The sequence below is a fragment of the Vicugna pacos genome, chromosome 34, assembly GCF_048564905.1.
Source record: "Vicugna pacos chromosome 34, VicPac4, whole genome shotgun sequence".
Lineage (NCBI taxonomy): Eukaryota > Metazoa > Chordata > Mammalia > Artiodactyla > Camelidae > Vicugna > Vicugna pacos.
Genome location: NC_133020.1, coordinates 14,773,406 through 14,792,321, shown reverse-complemented (window position 1 = coordinate 14,792,321; position 18,916 = coordinate 14,773,406). Strand labels below are relative to the sequence as shown.

Genomic DNA, 18,916 nt, shown 5'->3' with positions numbered 1-18,916 from the left:
CACGGCTCCTCCAAGGTCACATTCTGCATTTCCTATGGGAATGCATTTTGAACTAACTATAGTGTGATAGCCAGAACTGAAGGAATGAAACTTGTTTTTATATAAACCCAGTTTGATAACAATGCATATAAAGTTCAACAATATGATTGACATGTGAACAGCTTGCAAGATGGTGCTGTAATTCTCCAGTTGATTTTGCAACATTTTAAAGATATAATAACCAAGTATAATTTTGCTGTACAAGGATGAACGGGCCCCACAGGATGCTAGAAATAACTTACTTTTCCCTCTTCCACCGATAGAGGCAGAAGAGCAATATACGGAGAAAAAAGCACCTAGGCATAAATTTTGTTCACTAGACCTAAAACATTTCTGTTTAGTGTCAGAAAACAAAACAGAAAAAAACAAAAAACCACCTCAGAGAGGAGTGTGTAAGAAAACACACGAGTGACGGCTCTGAGGATAACAAGTTCTTGTCTGCTACTCCCAGTACGTAGGCCTGCCCTTCCCATCTACACCTTCCCGTCCCCCCTTTGCCTAAGCCCTGCGCTGATACTGTCAGACCCAAACTAGTCCGTCCACACCAGCCAGCCGCTGCGGGTCTCCAAGAGGCCCCCAGATCTGTCTGCGTTTGAGTAGTAACTGGCTTGACCTTCAGGCCTTCCAAGTTCTGCAGCTTCCCATCCGAAGCCTGTCACTGAAACACCTGCTCCCTCCTGGCACCTTCCACCTTGAGGCAGACTTACTCCCCACGCCTTTTATTCCTCCAGCCCACGCCCACCTCCATTTTTCAGCGAGGTCCTAGCCAAGATAGCTCCTCTGGTCTTCGCTCACCCAGTCCAATCCTTCTTGCTTTTAGATTTCCTTAAATCTAACTTCGACTCAGAAGCCTTTTGCAGCCGACTTCACTGACGTCACCCGTGGTTCTGTCATTACTGTTCCACCTGCTTGCACTGAAGGTAAAAGACTTTATTCCTTTACTGTGTGGTTCTTTACTGACTGGCTGGGGGGCTAAGCTGCTTGTCTCATAAGTCCTGATGCCCAGTGCCACTTATAAGCGGAGAGGGCATTAAGATGCACGTGGCAGGGATGGAGAACAGATCTTTAAATAACTATTCAGGTTTTCCTACAAGAATTATAAAACCATCCACATATTACATTAAAATGTACCAAGAATGTTCATCTGGTCTTTTTTCTTCCTACCCTGTATATTCTGTCTGGTTTTGGTATCAGGGTGATGGTGGCTCCATAGCATGAGTTTGGGAGTACGCCCTCCTTTTCAGTCTTTTGGAAGAATTTGAGAAGGACCAGTATGAGTTCTTTGTATGTTTGGTAGAATTCCTGGACTTTTGTTTGCAGGGAGGTTACACTGTCCATCACTCAGCAAATATTTCCCTGAGGTTTCTCACTGTAGTGTGCGTTTGGTGTACATATTAAAGAACGAAGGTGACAGCTAGGCTGTTAGCCAACTAGGCTGTTAGCTCACGAGCATGTTCCCTGCAGGTGATGGAGCCTGAGATACAGCCGACCTCAGTGCTTCACTGAATCCTCGGACGAGAGGACCCCAGGACAGGTCCCACCACTGCCTCCTTTCCCACTTGGACACTGCTGCTCCCACCAAGTTTAGAGCTGCAAAGAGAGGTCCTTTCTCATATTTATGTATAAACAGGTACCAGTTTTGATTTTATTTCATCATATTAACATTCATGACACATCAAAATGAGAAATGCACAATTGAACCATTCAACAGCTTGCCTGACTCCAAAAGAACACTATATTCATATTAAACATTTATATAGTCTTTCCACGTAACTTTACAAACGTCCTAAACCATTTTCCAGCATTTCTCACACAGAAGTCTAGTTTTGCTCTTTTAGATCACCATCCCGTATCTTCTAGTAGCCCTCGGGGCTCCCCCTCCAACTCCCGCAGACGAGAGCCAGCCCACGCCACGCCCCAGAGGCTGCCCCTTGGGCAGGACAGTCTCGAGTCCAAGGGCTGATTACTTGACATTAGCAATCAGGGACTAAAGGCTGTAGCTTATGACCACATCAGTCACAGGAAGGATGGGGACCACAGCCAAGAGAAATCCCAGATGATGGAAGGCCAGTTGCCACCCAGAGATCTCATTAAAACCAAATCCCACAACCCTCCTGAAACCCACTTAACATTAGAGCCATTACCTCCACGTCTTACAAATGTCCCACAGCGGTGACCAGACTCTGGAAGCAGGGAGCTGTTACACATTTGGTGTGCGTGTATACATAACACATCAGAAATTACTGTGCAAAACCTTGATAATGTCTGATTACACCCCCAATTTAAATGTATATAGGAAAACCAACTCAATCACTTAACAGAACTTTTCCAGTATGGTAACAGCGCACTCCCTGCACGGTTCACGCTCTCTATTTTACACCCATAGCTTAGCCCACAATTTGTGCATAACCAGTTACGTTATATGAAGACCATAGTCGTCGTGATCAAGTCGGTTTTGAATCATGTCATTCTATGCTGGTTTCAGCAGTCACCAGAGGAAACATGAAGTCACATCCTAGTCAAAGGACTGTCCATTTCTCACACATAGAAAAACCTGAGATATGAGTCAGCAACTAGCTACACTTACAGTAAAGAACAACACTAAGACCCACCCACCACCCTAAAAAAAAAGCTGCTGACGTGAATTAAGGCTTCAAAACAGGACCAGACTGTAGCTGACAAAACTCAAGCCAAAACGTTTAAAAGCAGGTAAGTACTGTCACTTGTGTACTTGTTCTAATCACCTCCTATTTTCAGCTGCCAGGATTGATTCCATACAGTGATTGTAGGTCACGGACTGAGACCACTTGGTCCCGCTCCATTTTGATATGTCCCGTCTCCTAAAAAATGCTGGGGATCGTTTCTGAGAATAGTTGGGCTGTGTCTTTCCGCCCTGCCTGCAACGAAACAAAATGCAGCCCCCTTCCCCTCACCTCCCTGCACTGTTCATTTCTGAACATTCCTTGCTAACCAAAGCGTCTCTCAGCCCTGTCAGTGAACCTGAAAGTCTAAGGACATTACAGAAAATACCTTCACCGCACGCGAAGGGAGAAAGCCACGCGAAGGGAGAAAATGACAGTTTACTGCTTCTCAGCAGTTTCACCTTCTCTGATCCTTCCACAGTTTTCTATCTCTTGGCGGTTTCCTATAAAATGCTACCTTATTGTTCTGCTTTCACAAAATGCATCTGGGTAATGAAACCGAAATGGAAAGCATCTAGTTTGGCTGAGAACTCGGAGCTGCTGCTCTGCTACCAAAGAAATTCACATCTGGCTTGAAACCAAGTTCATCTTTAAAAGCTTAACAATCCCATCTTGAACAAGTCTTTGATTTATGAAGAGGGAGGTAGCCTTGGTTAGCCTCCCAACCTTAGCTTAAATCACAATGTGGCCAGACTGCTGGCTGTTAAGCTGACTGCGAGATAGCTTCCCTTCTTTCTTCATGAAGCTGAGAAGAAAGAACACATTAACAGCCTCCATCCAGGCCCAACTGGAAATGTGTGCAGAGACGGACTGAGTTGGTCTGAAAGGTGAGACTAGCTACCTGCCTATTCACAATGCCTAGAAAACGGGCCACCGGACCTGGTCGTGGTGAAGGCCCGGCTTCCTGCCTGAGGTACTGGGTTTGCTCTAAAGTAGATCTTGGCAAGGCCCCTAATGGTCGGTCAGCAGAACGACGCTGGCGTCACTCAGCTGGCCGGTGAGCTTGGATTGGTGAATCAGCTTTGGATGCGATCGTTTCTCTTGGATCTACCATTAGGTTCTGTTCCTAGTAGGGTCTCCCCACCCGACCCACAAGCTGGCTCAGTCTCAGCGCTAAGGTGCACTACGGAAGGGACCGGACAAAGAGACTGGTATCCGAGCTCTCCTTGTAGCGTGACAAGAAAACGGTGGGGGTGTCTGTGCTCAGACACCAAGTAGAACTCGACCTAGTAAGAACCAGAGATGTGCAATCCATTGCATACAACTGTTTCATCGGTCTGGGGGAAGCTAGCGTCTGCCCTTCCACTTGGGTGAGAGAAGTATTAGCTGCTCTCAAACGCAGATGTTGAGAGAACACCTGTGTTGATCCACCTTTTGCTTTTACACCATAGCTCCGTTTTCCAAAAATATATATGTATGTACATACATCTATTTCAGATTTACAGGGAATATTTTTTGTGAACGAGAGCGACACCGTCGGCGGGGGTCCCCAGGGTCTCTCTCCTCAGGAGACCTCGATGACCTCCATGCTGCCCGAGAAGCTCGACTGGCTGCCCACCTTCCCCAGTTCCTCCCGCGACCTGTTTTCCGACATGATGCTGTCTCCAAACTCCATCTGGCAGCTGCGGCGTTTGAACTGCTTCTCGAAGGGGCTCTCCTCGTGCCAGCTGCGCCGGGAGTCGGCCCTGTCGCTGGGCTTCCGCCGCCGGCGCACGGAGCCGGCCGGCTCGCCGCCCGTGGGCAGCTGGCTGCAGCTGTAGGCGGGGTAGCCGGCGCCGCCCGCGAACACGGCCGAGGCGGGGTAGAAGTGCGGCGGCTCGGCGGCGGCCAGGTACCAGCTCTTGGGCAGGGCGGCGGCGGCGGGCGGCGGCGGCGGCGCCAGGATGTCCGAGTGCCAGCCCTTGAGGCCCAGGCCGGCGGCGGACTTGGCCAGGTGCTGCTGGCTGCCGGACAGGCCGAAGAGGAAGGCGGGCCGGTGGGTGTCCTCCACGCTGCCGCTGCGCTGCAGGGGCGCCGCCGGCGGCCGCGGGGCGCCGCCACCTCTCGCCGCGTGGAAGCGCGGGCTCGGGCCGTCGGGGGGCCGGGGCGGCGGCCCGCGGGCGTCCTCCCGGTCCGGGCTGGCCTCCGGGGTCTGCTCCGACACCTCCTCCACCGGGGAGAACTGGCAGAGCTTGGCCGCGCCGTCCAGGGCCGGGGCCGCGCCGGCGGACGACGACGACGACGACGACGACGACACCGACTTGATGTCCAGGGAGAAGGACCGCTTGAGCCGCGTGCTGTCCTCCCGCCTGTCGGGGGGCAGGTGGAGCCCGCTGAGCGCCTGGACCAGGGGGCTGTCCTCCAGCAGGGCGGGCTGCCCCGCGGCGGGGGCCCCGGCGGCCGGCGCCGCCGCCTCTGAGGTAGCGGGGTGGGCGCGGGGCGGGCCGGGGGCGCCCTCGCCTCGGCGGCCCCCCTCGGGGGCGGCGGGGCCCGGCTCGCTGGGCTTCTCCAGGTGCCGCAGCTTCAGTTTGCTCTTGGGCCCCGGCGCTCCGGGCTGGTTCTTAATCTTCTTCTCATAGTCTAGGAGTTGGCCCAGAAAATTGAAGTTCGGAGAGATCGTAGGTCTTTTTTCTTTAACAAATCTACAAAGAGGGAAAGAACAAAAAGACTTGAATTTGGCAACTACCTTTTCTCTTAAGAATGTTACTGGGGCGGGGAGGGTGTAGCGCAGCACTAGGGCCCGTGCTTAGCAGAGACGAGGTCCTGGGTTCAATCCCCAGTAACTCCATTAAAAAACAAGTTATTAAGATACATTATGCGGGTAAATTAGATAGGGAATTATTAACCCCCCCCCCCAGACCTTTGGAAGATTGGTTTAAAAGTTCAGAGAGACTGTCCGGGAGGAGCTAGGGGTCTCTGTATCGGGGGAGCTTCACAGCATGTCCCTGGAGATGCTAGAAATGGGGGAACCAGGCCCCAGAACTTCTAGGTTCAGCCTCCTTACTTTCAAGGACCCAAGGCTTCCGATGTCACTGATAAGAGATGATTCTTTCCTCACCTGGGATACCCCCAGTGCCCAGCAGTACAGCCTTCACCTTAACAGCTTCAACTTCCCAATGTCAGAGTCCCTCCCCCAGGTCACTTCCTTAAGACAGTTCACATTTTTAATGACCAAAAGAGAAGGTATCAGATGGCCACAGCAGCCAAGCACACACTTCCCAGTTCCTGCTCTGTGTTCAGGGTGACAGAATAACCAGCTACAAAGTGGTCTCTGTCTGCTCAGCATTATGCTGATGCCTTAAGTGGAGTGTTATTTCATTCAACCCTCAAAACTACCCTCCGTCTGGTGGGCATTAACTCTCCTCGTCACACAGGTACACGAGTCCTAATGTGACTTGCCCCAAGTGACACAGCTACTGAAAGGATGGTGCCAGGATTCAAGACCAGGTCTATTATCTGGGTTCTTTTCTGTAACCACCATGTTAAGAGTCATCAAGGGATCAAAACTAGTAATAAACAGCTTTTGTTTGTCTCAGCAACAGAGACTCAGAAATAGTAGATACATTCGTTAGTGGCCCCTGACCCACATGGACACTTCCTGGAAGATGCAGGAGTGAAAGAAACTACACTGAAAATTTATATTTGGATAAGGAAGGAAGAAAAACCAAAACTAAACTCCTTGGAAATCAAGTAACTGAAAGCAAATTAACAAAGCCAGAAATAACCAGCTCAACTATGACAAGTGCAAACCCTGGGTCCTGTGGTCAGACCTCATCAGAGGGCCTAAGGGTGCTGTTTCTGCTGGTTTCTATGGGGCAGGAGGCCTCAGCTCCTCCCTCAAGGGAGAAGCTGTTCAGGGAGCTCGTTTCTTTTTTCTGTATTTTCCAATTTGAGGAAAAAGTCCAATTGTTACAGCAGGCCTGGCTCCATGCGATCGTATCAATCCTTTAATCACACGCACACTAGGTACCCCCTCCAACAAGATATGCGGAGCACTCAGATCCACGGGTCACTGAACAAAACCAGTCCCTGATCCTCCTGTCACTGGCTGCCCTCTGTTTTGAGAAAGGCGGGTGGGGCAACCCAGTCCAAATTATACTCCGCAAACTCTGGGCCACTCGAGGATGCAGGAAATTCTCGACGAATGGGGTCTGACAATCACTGGGTTTTACACTTGCATACACTGGGCTTTTCCCTCACAGTGGGAGAGACAGGCCGAAGCACAGGAGAAATTCTGTCCCGGGTTTCCTCCCGGAGCGCCTTTTCTCACGTGTAGATTCGAACAGATGATACAGCCCCACCGAGAGAAAAAATACAAACTCACAGGAACAGGAGAGACATCTCAGGACTTGTTCCTTAAACTTAAAAAGTAGCGGAGGGTGAATCTGATACATGTGAGGGGAGAATTAGCGCTAAATTATAAAAGTGTATTTTCCTCCGATCTTTGAAAAACCACTGAAAACCCACAGTCCCCTATAAAGAGTGTCACTAAAATAATCAGGATCCGCTTTAACGTGGTCACCCACCCTCACGTCTCCTCGATTCAGGTCAAATGAGAAGCCGGTCGCGCAAGGCCAGTTCTGTCCTCACCTGTAAGCTTCATCTAAGGACATATCCATCCTCTTCATGATGTAGGCGATCGCGATGGTGGCGGAGCGAGAGATTCCGGCCAAGCAGTGCACGAGGACGCATCCGTTCGAGGCTTTTGCTTTCTCTGTAGAGTCAAATTCAGAGAGGATCACTGATGACGACTTTGCTCAGCAGTGAAGTCTTGTTTCCATTTACTCACACAGTGTCTTTTAAACCTGGCAACTCAAAGTAAATCCCATCTACTTACATACTTTTCTTCCCAATATTCTTTGAAGGAGGTAGGGGAAGATAATTTCCCCACCACTGACACTCAGAACAGTGAAGGTCCAACTGTGTTACTAAGCCATCTGTCCCTCCCGCAGGTTGTCTTTGTCATTTTAATAACTTTCTCTGAGTGTAAATCAGATGTGACTACATGATTCTACTTGTTCAATGTAGAAAACTTCAAAAATACAGAAAAATATAAAGAAAACAACACCCCAAATCCTAAGATTTAGCTAGTATTTTGTTTACCCATGTTGTCTGACACTTCAACTTTTTTCTAATTATGTAAGCAGTATTACATTTTTTCCCCCCGTTTTGAGATATAACTGACATACAACCTTGTATGTTAGGTTTATAACGTAATTTGACATAAGAGATAATAAATTAAAAATTTTAGAATATATGTGCCACACATTACTATGTAAAAAGCAGGGAGGGTGAGGAGAGGGAGAGACTTAATCATCACGGTGACACCGCTTCACGACACAAAATGATGCCACATCCAGCTACGTTTGAAATGCCTACTCAGAGCCTAGCTTCCCTGTTTTTCTTTGGGAGACTTTTCTGTACGTCATTAAGTGACTCACTCAGCTTTATTTGCTGAATTTAAGAAAGCGTGTATGAATCAGGTTTAGTAGGTCACTTTAATGAGCACCCAGGGAACTTTGACCTCTCCCTTGATATCCAGGAGTTCCTGTCTGACTGCGTCATGCTGATTCCCCACGATATGGGAAAAGAACTCAGGGACGCTGTTAGAACCACGGACCAAGGAAATTCAAACACACGGTACTGCCGTCTTGACGAGCGCTAAAGGCTTTCTCATGGGAGTGAAGTTACCCCACAGCCTGGAAGCAGCTAACCCTTCAGCCAGCGTTATGAACCACACGTGTGCTTACCGTGCGCTCCTGCCATGGAGCGCGATTCTTCTCTTTCCGTTCTTGTTCTTGCTGACAACTACCAAAGGTTCGCCAAACCTTACGTTAGAATTCTTATTAACAGATATCCAGGAAATCTGCTCTGGCGGCTGAATGACACAAGGGCACCACGATCGCACCACCTCTGTTAGACAGATTACAAGTTTCTAACGTATGTGACTTACTGTTCGTTACGTACAAAACACCATAGGGCTGTTCGGTAGTAGGTCAACAATCAAGCAGCTTCCCTTTGGATAGGGAAATCAAACACAATAAAACAGTAACAAAGGAACACAGGACACCACTGGAACAAAGAACTAAGGACGTACTATACAACGTAACAGTATATAAACACGTGGACGTGAAGGGCACGCCTTCCTGGGCCCACGCAGCTCTCGCCCTGCCCTCGACCATTCAATATGCAGCCTGTGCTGCCCAGTACTTCCTCTTCCACCTGGGCAGCTGAGAAGCTCACAGCTAAGATTTTCACTCAATTTCAACAGATCACTAGTTCTGATTTTACTGTACCCTTTCTGGCCCCATATCACGTGGTTCTTGCCCTTTTATCCCATTTTAATAGGGGTGTGTGTGAACGTGTGTGAACGTGTGTTAGCTGTTGATCCCAAACTCTTACTGTAAGCTGCTTCAAATTCTTACTGGTTTAAATTTTTTTTACTGGTTATTGGTTTAAATATCTTTTTTAATGTTGATAATATTCTTTCATTATTTTTAATCATTATTTCAAAACTAGACTCTAAGGACTTACAAGGGTCTTGCTTCTAACATTTCCCCCAAAGGGTTTAACACTGCGCACACAGTAGGAACCCAGTAAATCCTGGCTGGCTGGTCAATATGTATTTTAAAAAGTCATCTTTTTGAAAAAGGCGAGAGGGAATAAAGCAGTGGTGGTAACAGATGTGTTAGGATGCTGAGGTTGTAGGTTTCCTTTTCTCTGTTTCAAATTCTCTGCATGGTACCTGTACCGTTTTTACAATTACAACTGCCTTATATTTTAAAACTCTAAAAAGTGATTATATGAAAAAAAAGTGATTATACTGAAGTGGGGTTCATTAGAACACGTTTCTTGGCAGAAACGAGTGCTTAACTGAGCCTCTTAAGGCAAAGGAAATGACCCGGGTAGACCTGGTGGGGCAGAGAAGGCAACCGTTGTGAGGAAGCCCCGTGGTGGGACTGACCAGCCGCTCAGAAAGCAGCCCCGTCTCGCACGCGCGCTGGGCGGGAAGGGACCGGAGAGGAGGTTTCAAAGGCGGCAGCAGGTGCTGGCGAGTTGGGAATGTTAGTCTCGGGGCGCCAGGTAATTAAGTGCCTCTGCAGGAAAAGGAGGAAAGCTGGAAAGAAAGCAAGCAGGTGGCCACTACGGCAGTTCAGGGGCTAAAACAGACGTGCCTACTTTTTCCAACTTTATCTGTTTTTAAATTTTTTCTGTTTTTACCAATTCTAGTTTAAAAAGGAAAGAGAGGATAACAGATGAAAAGGTTAAGAGGGAGCCAGTGAGGGGAGAAGTTACAAAGGCTGAAAGGAAGGAGTGATAACTAAGGTGACAGAGCACAGCTCTAAGAAAAAGTAAAAAAGGACTGCTCAGATCATCCTTAAAACAGCTGCTATCTATGAAGAGCCAATTACGAGTCAAGCACTTGGCAAGGTGCTTTGCACACATTGGCTATTTTAATCCCCACAATATCCCTAAAAGGCAGATATGTTAACTTCAGTCTCCAGATCAGGAAACTGAGGAACAGAGAATCACCTAACTAATAACCAAGGCGGGCAGGACAGTCTGGCTCCAAAGCCATCCTCCTACTCCCCTCCCCAGGCTGCGCACACAAGTCCCGAGAGAGATGCGGGCGAGCGGGCCAGGAGCCCGCAGAGCAGCCCGCTGGGCCGGGGCCCCGGTGAAGGTCCCCCAGCTCAGACCCCACTTCCCGCCGCCTACGTCAACTAAAAATAAAGGCAAAACTCCATGAAAACCTGAGTCCTTCCAGCGAACTCAGAAACTTAGGGAAATTTAATCTGAGTGAAAAAAAGAAAAGAAAAGAAAAAATGTGAGTCTTATTAGGTCGTTAAGGCCTGGTTTGAGGTGACGTCTTCAGATTATCTTCTCTGCCATGACTAACCGTGGCTTTACGCCCTGGAGGAGACTGAACGTGGGCTGAGTGCCACGGTGGGCTGGAGATGTTGCCTGGAATTGTCTGGGTGGGACAAGGACAGTGGCCCTAACAGTATTAAGGCCAAGCAAGTAAACACTGATTAGTAAAAATACCTTCAGATATACAAATAAATTATGGTATGTATTTGGGTGTGTATTTAACCAACTCGGAACATGGTAAAACTCCTTTTGTATGAACTACAAGTGGCCAGAAAGGAAGCTGGGGGCAAAGTTAGCCATATGCTCTCTTTTCTACTAACCCCCCTAAAGCTCAGACATCGCCATGACTTAACAGAATCAGGCTGGTTCTCTTCTAAACAGATTCTGAAATGGCATGTTCAGCTGAAATCAGAGCCAGTCATCTCTGGATCGATGTGACATACAATGGGAACATTAACTATAATTGTTAGTCTTTTAAAGCAGCAAAAGCTGAATGACAGGCTGAATATTTCCTGGAAGTACAATGGTGGGAAGGATTAATCTGGGGAGTTTTGTTTGATGATGTAGGCCACGTATCTTCAGACGTTTCACAGAATGCACCCTAATTAAAGAGGAAAAGTCTTGGAAACCTGGATTCTTTAAAAAAAAAAAAAAGGGAAAAAAAAAACTGTTTCCAAACTACCCGAAGTTCCAAAAGCATTGTGTAGAAAATTCTTCTTGCAGACGGAAGGACATAGCGAGGGGCTTAATTTACATACAATTTCACTGTTTAAAAGGAACTAGTTCTTTTTTTTGGAACTTTCAGTAACCAATTCAAGAGTATTCAGTTATGGATGAAGGGGGAAAAGAACCACAAAGACTCCGCACATGGAACGTTAACAGTCACACCTTGATATGTTGCTTGAAAGTCAGCAACAAAGGCGGCTCCTTGGTTCAGCCCCTTTCCAGCTGAGACTACATTTCAAGTCGTGTGGTCAACTGACTTCCAGCAGACCCGATCCTGTGGCACCAAGATGTCACAACAGCGCCTGAAGCTGGGAGTCAGGGAGGCTCCAGTGCCGACGGGCCCAGTGAACAAAACAAGGTATGGTCTAGATCAGATCCTGCCTCAGCCAACGCCCAGGAGATGACCACACGTGAGTGAGTGAGTGTGTGTGTTGTGTGCACGCACATGTTGGAATTTCATTAGATCCAATACTACTTGAAATTACTGGCATGTGGGCTGAGGCTTAGAAATCTTGTGACATAAAGACTTTAAATGTCATGGGATTTGTTTTCACAGGATTTGACTTTTCTTCCGGGGAAAACATCATAGCAAGGCAAAAACAGTTTAAGGAATGCCACCAGAGTTCCCAAAAGTCTTCTATAGGGTTTGAAAAAGTGGGTAAAAAGTTTAACACCCAAAGTTTAACTGATTTTCAAACACTTGCAAATACATACTCACAAACCCCTTCAGGCTTAGCCTTGGCAGTGTTCCAGTTAGCTGGAATGTCACAAGGCCAGTCCCATAGAGACAGCAGACACACACACACACGTCACCTGGGCCACTGAGTAAGATATGCAGCATCACGTGTTGTCTTCAGACCTGTGAGCTCAGTGAAACAGGTTCCTTTTCTCTAATGAATAAAGGGGGGAGGGAAGGGGGAGGGGTGCACGTATGCACGGAACTATAACCACAGGACCTGCAATGTCACTCGAGCTACTTACCAATGAAATCTACTGATTTGTCCAACCACGGCAAAATTTTCTCACAAAAGCTGTCATTCACAGGCACTCGCAGGAAATGAGACTCGGGGATAAAGTCAGGCTTGGGACAGGTGTTGCTGGCATTTAACACATAACCAATCCCATTCTGCTGCATCAGCTCCTAGGGAGGGAAAGCGTAATTAAAGTGACAAACAACATACCGGCAGGGTCATTCTAAAAGAGGAAAGCTTAAAGTAATGACATAAGTGACTAGTTTCCTTGAAATAATCAGAGTTTATTCAATTCGAGAAATCCAAACTCCGACCACAATGACGGTAAAGCCTTAAGTTTAAAGCAGAATTTTTTAAGGGCAAAAAAGGCTGTTTAAAGGATCAAACGTCATTAATATGGTCAAGTCTCTCTTACCTTCATTACTTGAAGAAGGGGAGCAAAGAATACAAAATAAAACCATGACAGTTTACTGTGACTCCCCCCCCCCCCGTGGCAACTATGTAAAATTACTGCGACAGTGGCAGGTGTATTCCCCAAAATGCATGAGTCAGTGCACTGATTCACAAGGTTTGGGAGGATGCTAGAAAACTTTTGTTTGTTTTATGCTATGACTTTAGAATGTATGCACACACATGAGGACATTTCCTTCCCAAACTGAGCATGCTGGCTGTTCCCTTACGTTCAGTGCTAGGCCATCTTTCACTCTAAGTACTCTCTCTGGGGTATTCTTGTTTGTTTTTCTACCTTCGGCACCAGGTACACAGCTGCACTCGGGACATGTCTGTTCAACTAACACTCCGTCTTCCAGGCAAGCTTATCCAACCCGCTTCCCTGGGTCACCCACCGCCGTCCCTCAGGAAATGGTCTACGCCTGAATTCATTCTCTTCTAAGCAACTCTGGGCACGTCTTCCTTTTCTTGGATTCCTACCTCCTCTATGAATCTTTTCCAACTCCAACTACTGGAAAATCAGTTGGTCATTTTCATCCTGTTTTAGCCTCCTGCCAACTCCCTAACCCCTGCAGTTACCACACGGGCACAATACATATATTCTGTTTTCCGTAAAAGGTAGATTTCGTAAATCTGGATCATGGAGGCAAGCCTCTTAGCTGTCAGATGACAGTGTCAGGAAACAGCTTCTGGACCTAGACGAGCCTCTCAGAGGACTGCCCCTCGTCCTCCAGCGGCCTCAGAGGCTCCTGTTAGGTTAATCGTCAGGCTGTGAAGATCTCGGTGGTGTCTGCTACAACCACTTTTAAATGTCTGCAGATGAGCAGAGGTCACATCTGTTTTCTAGGCTGAGATTAGTGACCACCCCACCGGTCAGTGGTCCCGACAGCACCTCCCTGAGCCCAGGGACGGCGGCGCTCCGTCCCTCGCAAACGGCCGAGCTTGTGATTCTAAGCTTGCAATGCCGCCAAGCGCCCCCGCCCGCCGCCCCACCCCCGTCACCCCTCTCCCGCGTGAGGTCGCGAGTCGCCCCCGCCGACCCTCCCTGCTCTCTCGTCCCCCTGTAAGATGCGGAAAGTGCTGGGCAGGGCCGCCGGCCTCGGGAGGGCGCTGTGCTCTGTGACGGCGGTGGGCTGAGGTGCATCTTCCAACTGTTGTCCAGCTCTCACTGCCTTCCTTTGTCGCTGGTCCCCCCACCTGCCCGCACCCCCAGCCCGTGGTTAGGTAGCAAGCCAGCCCCACCCTTCCAAAAGGAGAAGGCGCCAGAGGGTGGGGGGTGGACAGGAAGTGAAATAAACACTATCTGGAAAAAAAAAAAAAAAAAAACGGTGTCTCCCATGCGAGGACAGCAGTGTCACTGGAGTTAGGTCTTGCAGGCTTTTCTCACCAATGCCCTTTAAGGAAAGGACACTTTTTATATTTCCTTTTCGTTCCCATCAACAGTACTACAAAAGTTTATTAAATTAAAAGCAATTTAACAATAAAGACACAGACGCTTCTGAGAAGAGAGGCTGACACTAACAGTGTTCCCTACTCTACACAATCAAAAGACAACAGGCAATTCTAAGGACAACACATGTCACAAGTCAGCAGTGAGGGTCAAATGTGACTTCCCCCCACGAAGCCTAGAACAATGTGCCCGCTGACAAGTAGCCTAACAGTCTACGTTTTGGAGAAATGACCACTTAACCTAAATTCAATTTCAAAAAAAAGTTTGCTGGGCACCTTTGCCATAGGTTTATTCACAATATACTATCATGGTACTCGGTGCACATTAATAAAAACAACATGCACTGAATGCCTACTACGTACCAGGTACTGCGCTAAGAAGCATTTAAACAGACGGTCTCAAGCCTCACAACCACACTCTGATGTGGGGACTATTATCATCTTCACTTTACAGATGAGGAAACTGAGGCTTCGAGCGTTTACATAATGTTTTCAAAGTTGCACAGCTAGAAGTGGTCCAGTGTCAAAATTCACATCCAAGTCGATTCAGCTCCAGAATCTGCCCTCTTAACTGCCCTGCTCCACTGAAGTTCTTTTTAAAGCAAATTAGAATAAAGCAACTAGTCTACATACAGACTTAAAAAAAAATGAAATGAAGTAATAGAGTATCATGTTTTAATTTCAGCCCTTTTTATCCTTTTTAACTGTAACACATCAGGAAGTGCAGGAGCACCGCTCCAGGCACGGGCTTCTCTGGGGAGGCTCTCGGACAACTCAGGAACCGGGCGGCTACTGGACGAGGCTAATCCGGGGTTCTTTTTGCCCTCTTTTCCCCCCTGTTGTCGCCTCGGCGGCAACCATCACAGTGTGGTCCTCCTGCCGTGTTCGCACGGGCTTCTGCTACCACAGGCCGAGGACCGGCTGCCCGCATGCACGGACCCCGGCCTCATGCCGGGCTGCGGCTCGGCCCCCAACAGCCACCGCCGGACGGAAAGGAAACCCGGAAAAGGGCCGGTTCTAACCTCACGTAGGAAACAGCAGTGATCCAAGCCTACAATGCTGCTCATCTCTTAAAAACAGTCTCCACTTATAAAAGAGTGTATAAAAGATGCATTTAAGAAGCTGCTCTACTTTACACCAAGGAGGGGGAGGAGGAAAGAAAGACATGAATGTGCTGAAACTGAATGATAATAAAATCATTTAAACCCAAAATGAAATGAGAAAAAATTGTTACTACATCAGTAGAAAAAGTGACTTCAGAGCATTAAAAATGCTGCAATATATACTTGAAACATTTTATTTGCATTCAAAACAAATATGTTAATTCATTAACTTCTGGTGCAGGACCAAGTCGTTTTTTCTACACAGGTCAGCTGCCTGGAGCTCTTAAGCAAGTCGTGACCAAATGCCTCTACCACCACCTAGTTTAGACGGAAAAAAATGTAGAGCAATTTGTCTTTCCTGAGTCTTTCGAAAACATTTAGCTTAGGTCACAGAAGAACAGCTCTCTTCCCCCATCCACACTTCATGTGTGCAGTATGTTAACGACTGGACATCGTTATGGTAACAAGCACACTGGCCGAAACAGGCTTGAGAACAAACACAGTTGCCTCCAGGTGAGCAACCACCCACCGCGGTGGGCAGGCGGAGCCCAGGGCTCCGGGACTCTGAAGTCAGCGGAACGTCAGGCAACTGCCCTGTTAACCTGCGCTCCTGACCGGCTTATGGTCATGCACGTGACTGTGAGGGCATCTGGTGCCGATGTTCCCACAGCAGAACTGGGACGCAACCACAGTCGTGAACCTGCGTCTGACGGTTTTATAGAATAATGACTGGTTTCGCTCCCAGACGGATGTCCGTGACTTTCTATCAAATTATAAAGATATTTATGTAGTTCACTGCGGTTTGTTTCTGTGCGCTGTGTGAAACACACACAACTGAGTATTACTCGGTCCCGTGATGAAACATCATCACCCTTGAGCTACCAGAGAGCAGTCATCTCACGCTGTTTAGCATTTAGCTCAGTTTTACGCTAAGCCGCCTAATACATGCTTTTTGCTGATAAAATAATCTTTATTCTCTGGCCTTCAAATATCCTTCTGACACCTTGGCCTCTCCATGCTCTGAACGCCTCCCTTGAACTGCTCACTCCATGAGACCCAGTCAGGCTATGCTGCCCCCAGGAACCACAGCCCCTTCCTGATGGACCTCACACCACCCACCCCGGGATGACCCCTCCTTCCTCCAGCTTAATCCATCACATCACCACTCCTGGAAGCCTTCCATCCCCGACACAACCTAAAATCTGCTGTTCCTACCACCTTTTCTCTGTCCTCCTTTCACTGCCCAGGTTCAGGTCTGTGGTCAATCATTACACCGTTGACCCTTGAACAACTTGGTTTGAACTGTGCGAGTCCACTCACATGTGGGTATTTTTCAACAGTAAATACTACAGTATTACATGATCTGTGGTTGGCTGAATCCACGGACGCAGAGGCCCTGAAGATGGAGGTGGGGAGCCGGGGGCGACCATAAATTATCTGAGGATTAACCCCCACATTGTTCAAGGGTCCACTGGGATCACTCCCTTGCTTTTAACTTCAACCTCTGTGTCCCTCCACAGCTTCTTCATACTCATTTGGTGAGATTCCAGCCCTGGGTAAACCTGCTTCCCTGCTGAGTCTGCATCTGCACTGGGGCAGCTGAACGGGCAATGCTGTGGGGTCACCCCTGAGTCACCTGCTCAGCGGTCACCTATTCCCCTGGTCGTCACTGGCCCTCTCGCCTAGAGGCCATCCCACCCAGTGTCTTTTCCTTCAGACTCTCTGTATCTCTCTCCCTCTCCCCAACTCTCGCTCACAGATGATCTTGCTTCCTGCTTTACTAAGCAAATAGAAACAATCAGGCCAAGTTGTGACAAACTTCCACGGCCACCTTCCCCTTCTGCCAGCACATGTGCCTTACGTTCCACCGCCCTCCTGTCACCGGGGATGAAGCCAGTGTGCAGGGGATGAGGACAAGCACACGGCACTGGCCCCGGAAAAATCAGAGCACAGCTCAGCACGTGACTGTCAGCACTTGAATGACCTCGGATGGGTTACCTACACTCCCCCAGATTTACTTCCCTTACCTGTGGAACAGGGCTAAAGATGTCTATTCTGTAAAGCTATTATGAGGATAAAGTGACTGGTGCATAATATGAGTCTCATTAAATGTTACTTCCTTACTTTATCCTATTTTTAAAATAGATAGTGGAAAAAATATAATAGCTAGTGAGAATGTAAACTGGTGCAGCCACTATGGAAAACAGTTCAGAAGTTCCTCAAAAAATTAAAAATTGATTTACCATATGATCCAGCAATTCCACTTGAGTATTTATCCAAAGGAAATGAAAAATCTAACTTAAAAATATATACGTGCCCCTGTGTTCACAGCAGCACTATTTACACTAGTCAAGACGTGGAAACTACCTAAGTGTCCACTGACAGATGAATGGACAAAGAAGACGTGGTGTATACATACAATGGAGTATTATTCAGCCTTAAAGAAGGAAATCTTGCTATTTGCGCAACACAGATGAACCCTGAGGGCGTTATGCTAAGTGAAATAACTCAGATGGAGAAAATACATGATCTCACACACGGAATCTAAAAAACAAACAATGACTGAACTCACAGATACAAAGAACAGACTGGTGGCTGCTAGAGGAGGTAGCGGGAAGGGGTAAAGGTGGTCAAAAGGTACGAACTTCCAGGTATAAAACAAATAAGTCATGGGGATGCAATACACGGCATGGTGACAATAGATAATGATACTGAACTGTATATTTGAAAGTGGCTGAGAGTAAATCTTTAAAGTTCTCATCACAAGACAGAAATCTGTAACTATGTGTGGCAGATGTTAGCTAGATTTATCACGGTGATCATTTAGCAATTTGCACAAATATGGACCCATTATGTTGTATACTTGAAACTAATATAATGTCACATGTCAGTTATATCAATAGAAGACAGCTTGTGAGTCACATGGTATATGAATTATATCTCAGTAGACTTTTGCCCCACCCCCTCCGAAGCCTGTAATGTATATTTTTCACTAATTCAAACTATGATGTCCTTTCTAGGAGAAACATGGCCTTTCTCCTAATTGGGCTTCAGTAGAGAAATGACACTGAATGTAGCAGGCTGGATATAAAAAAAGGGTTCAGCTGTAAAGTAGAAAAGATCACGCCCTAAGAATTTAAAAAATGGATTCTGGTTTCAATACGCAATTGAAAAAAATTCTCAAAAACAGTATTTGTGAGTCAAAAAATAAATCTTAATTTTATCATTATGATTTGCATTTGCTTTTTTCCCCTTTAAATTTCTTTCTCCTAAGTCATAAAATAAACTTTCTCCTGTAGTTGGACTAATTTCTAAATATGGGCCCTATGCTCTGTTGATACTGACTCCGAAGTAATATATGGAGTACAGAGTAATATACAGCCTTAATAAAATTGCTCTGTTTGGCCAAGTTTCCCACGTTCAGCGAGGCTGAGGACGGAGATCCCATTAAATCACAGAGCACTGCAAATCTACAGAAAGAAATTGTAAGTTTTCTTTCTCAAGTCAGTTTAATGATTATGTTTGTCTTTGCCACTCCTTTTGCCTTCAAAATTGACCTACTTCCTTCATCTCACCTTCCTCAACCAGCCACACCCCTTGTATTTACCACTCACCCTAGCATCTT

The 18,916-nt window shown here is 47.2% G+C and overlaps 1 protein-coding gene across 1 annotated transcript in view; it reads right to left on the bottom strand.

Moving 5' to 3' along the window:
* Positions 1 to 1,654: 1,654 nt before the first annotated feature.
* The window catches only part of DUSP16 (dual specificity phosphatase 16), a 74,993-nt gene continuing 57,731 nt past the window's right edge, over positions 1,655 to 18,916 (bottom strand). Inside the window, exons 5-7 of the mRNA XM_072954824.1 lie at positions 12,300 to 12,459; positions 7,311 to 7,434; positions 1,655 to 5,362 (exon numbers count right to left, since the gene is read on the bottom strand). Of these exons, the coding sequence (XP_072810925.1) occupies positions 4,246 to 5,362; positions 7,311 to 7,434; positions 12,300 to 12,459 (1,401 nt within the window). The 3' untranslated portion in view covers positions 1,655 to 4,245. The remainder of the gene's footprint in view (positions 5,363 to 7,310; positions 7,435 to 12,299; positions 12,460 to 18,916) is intronic.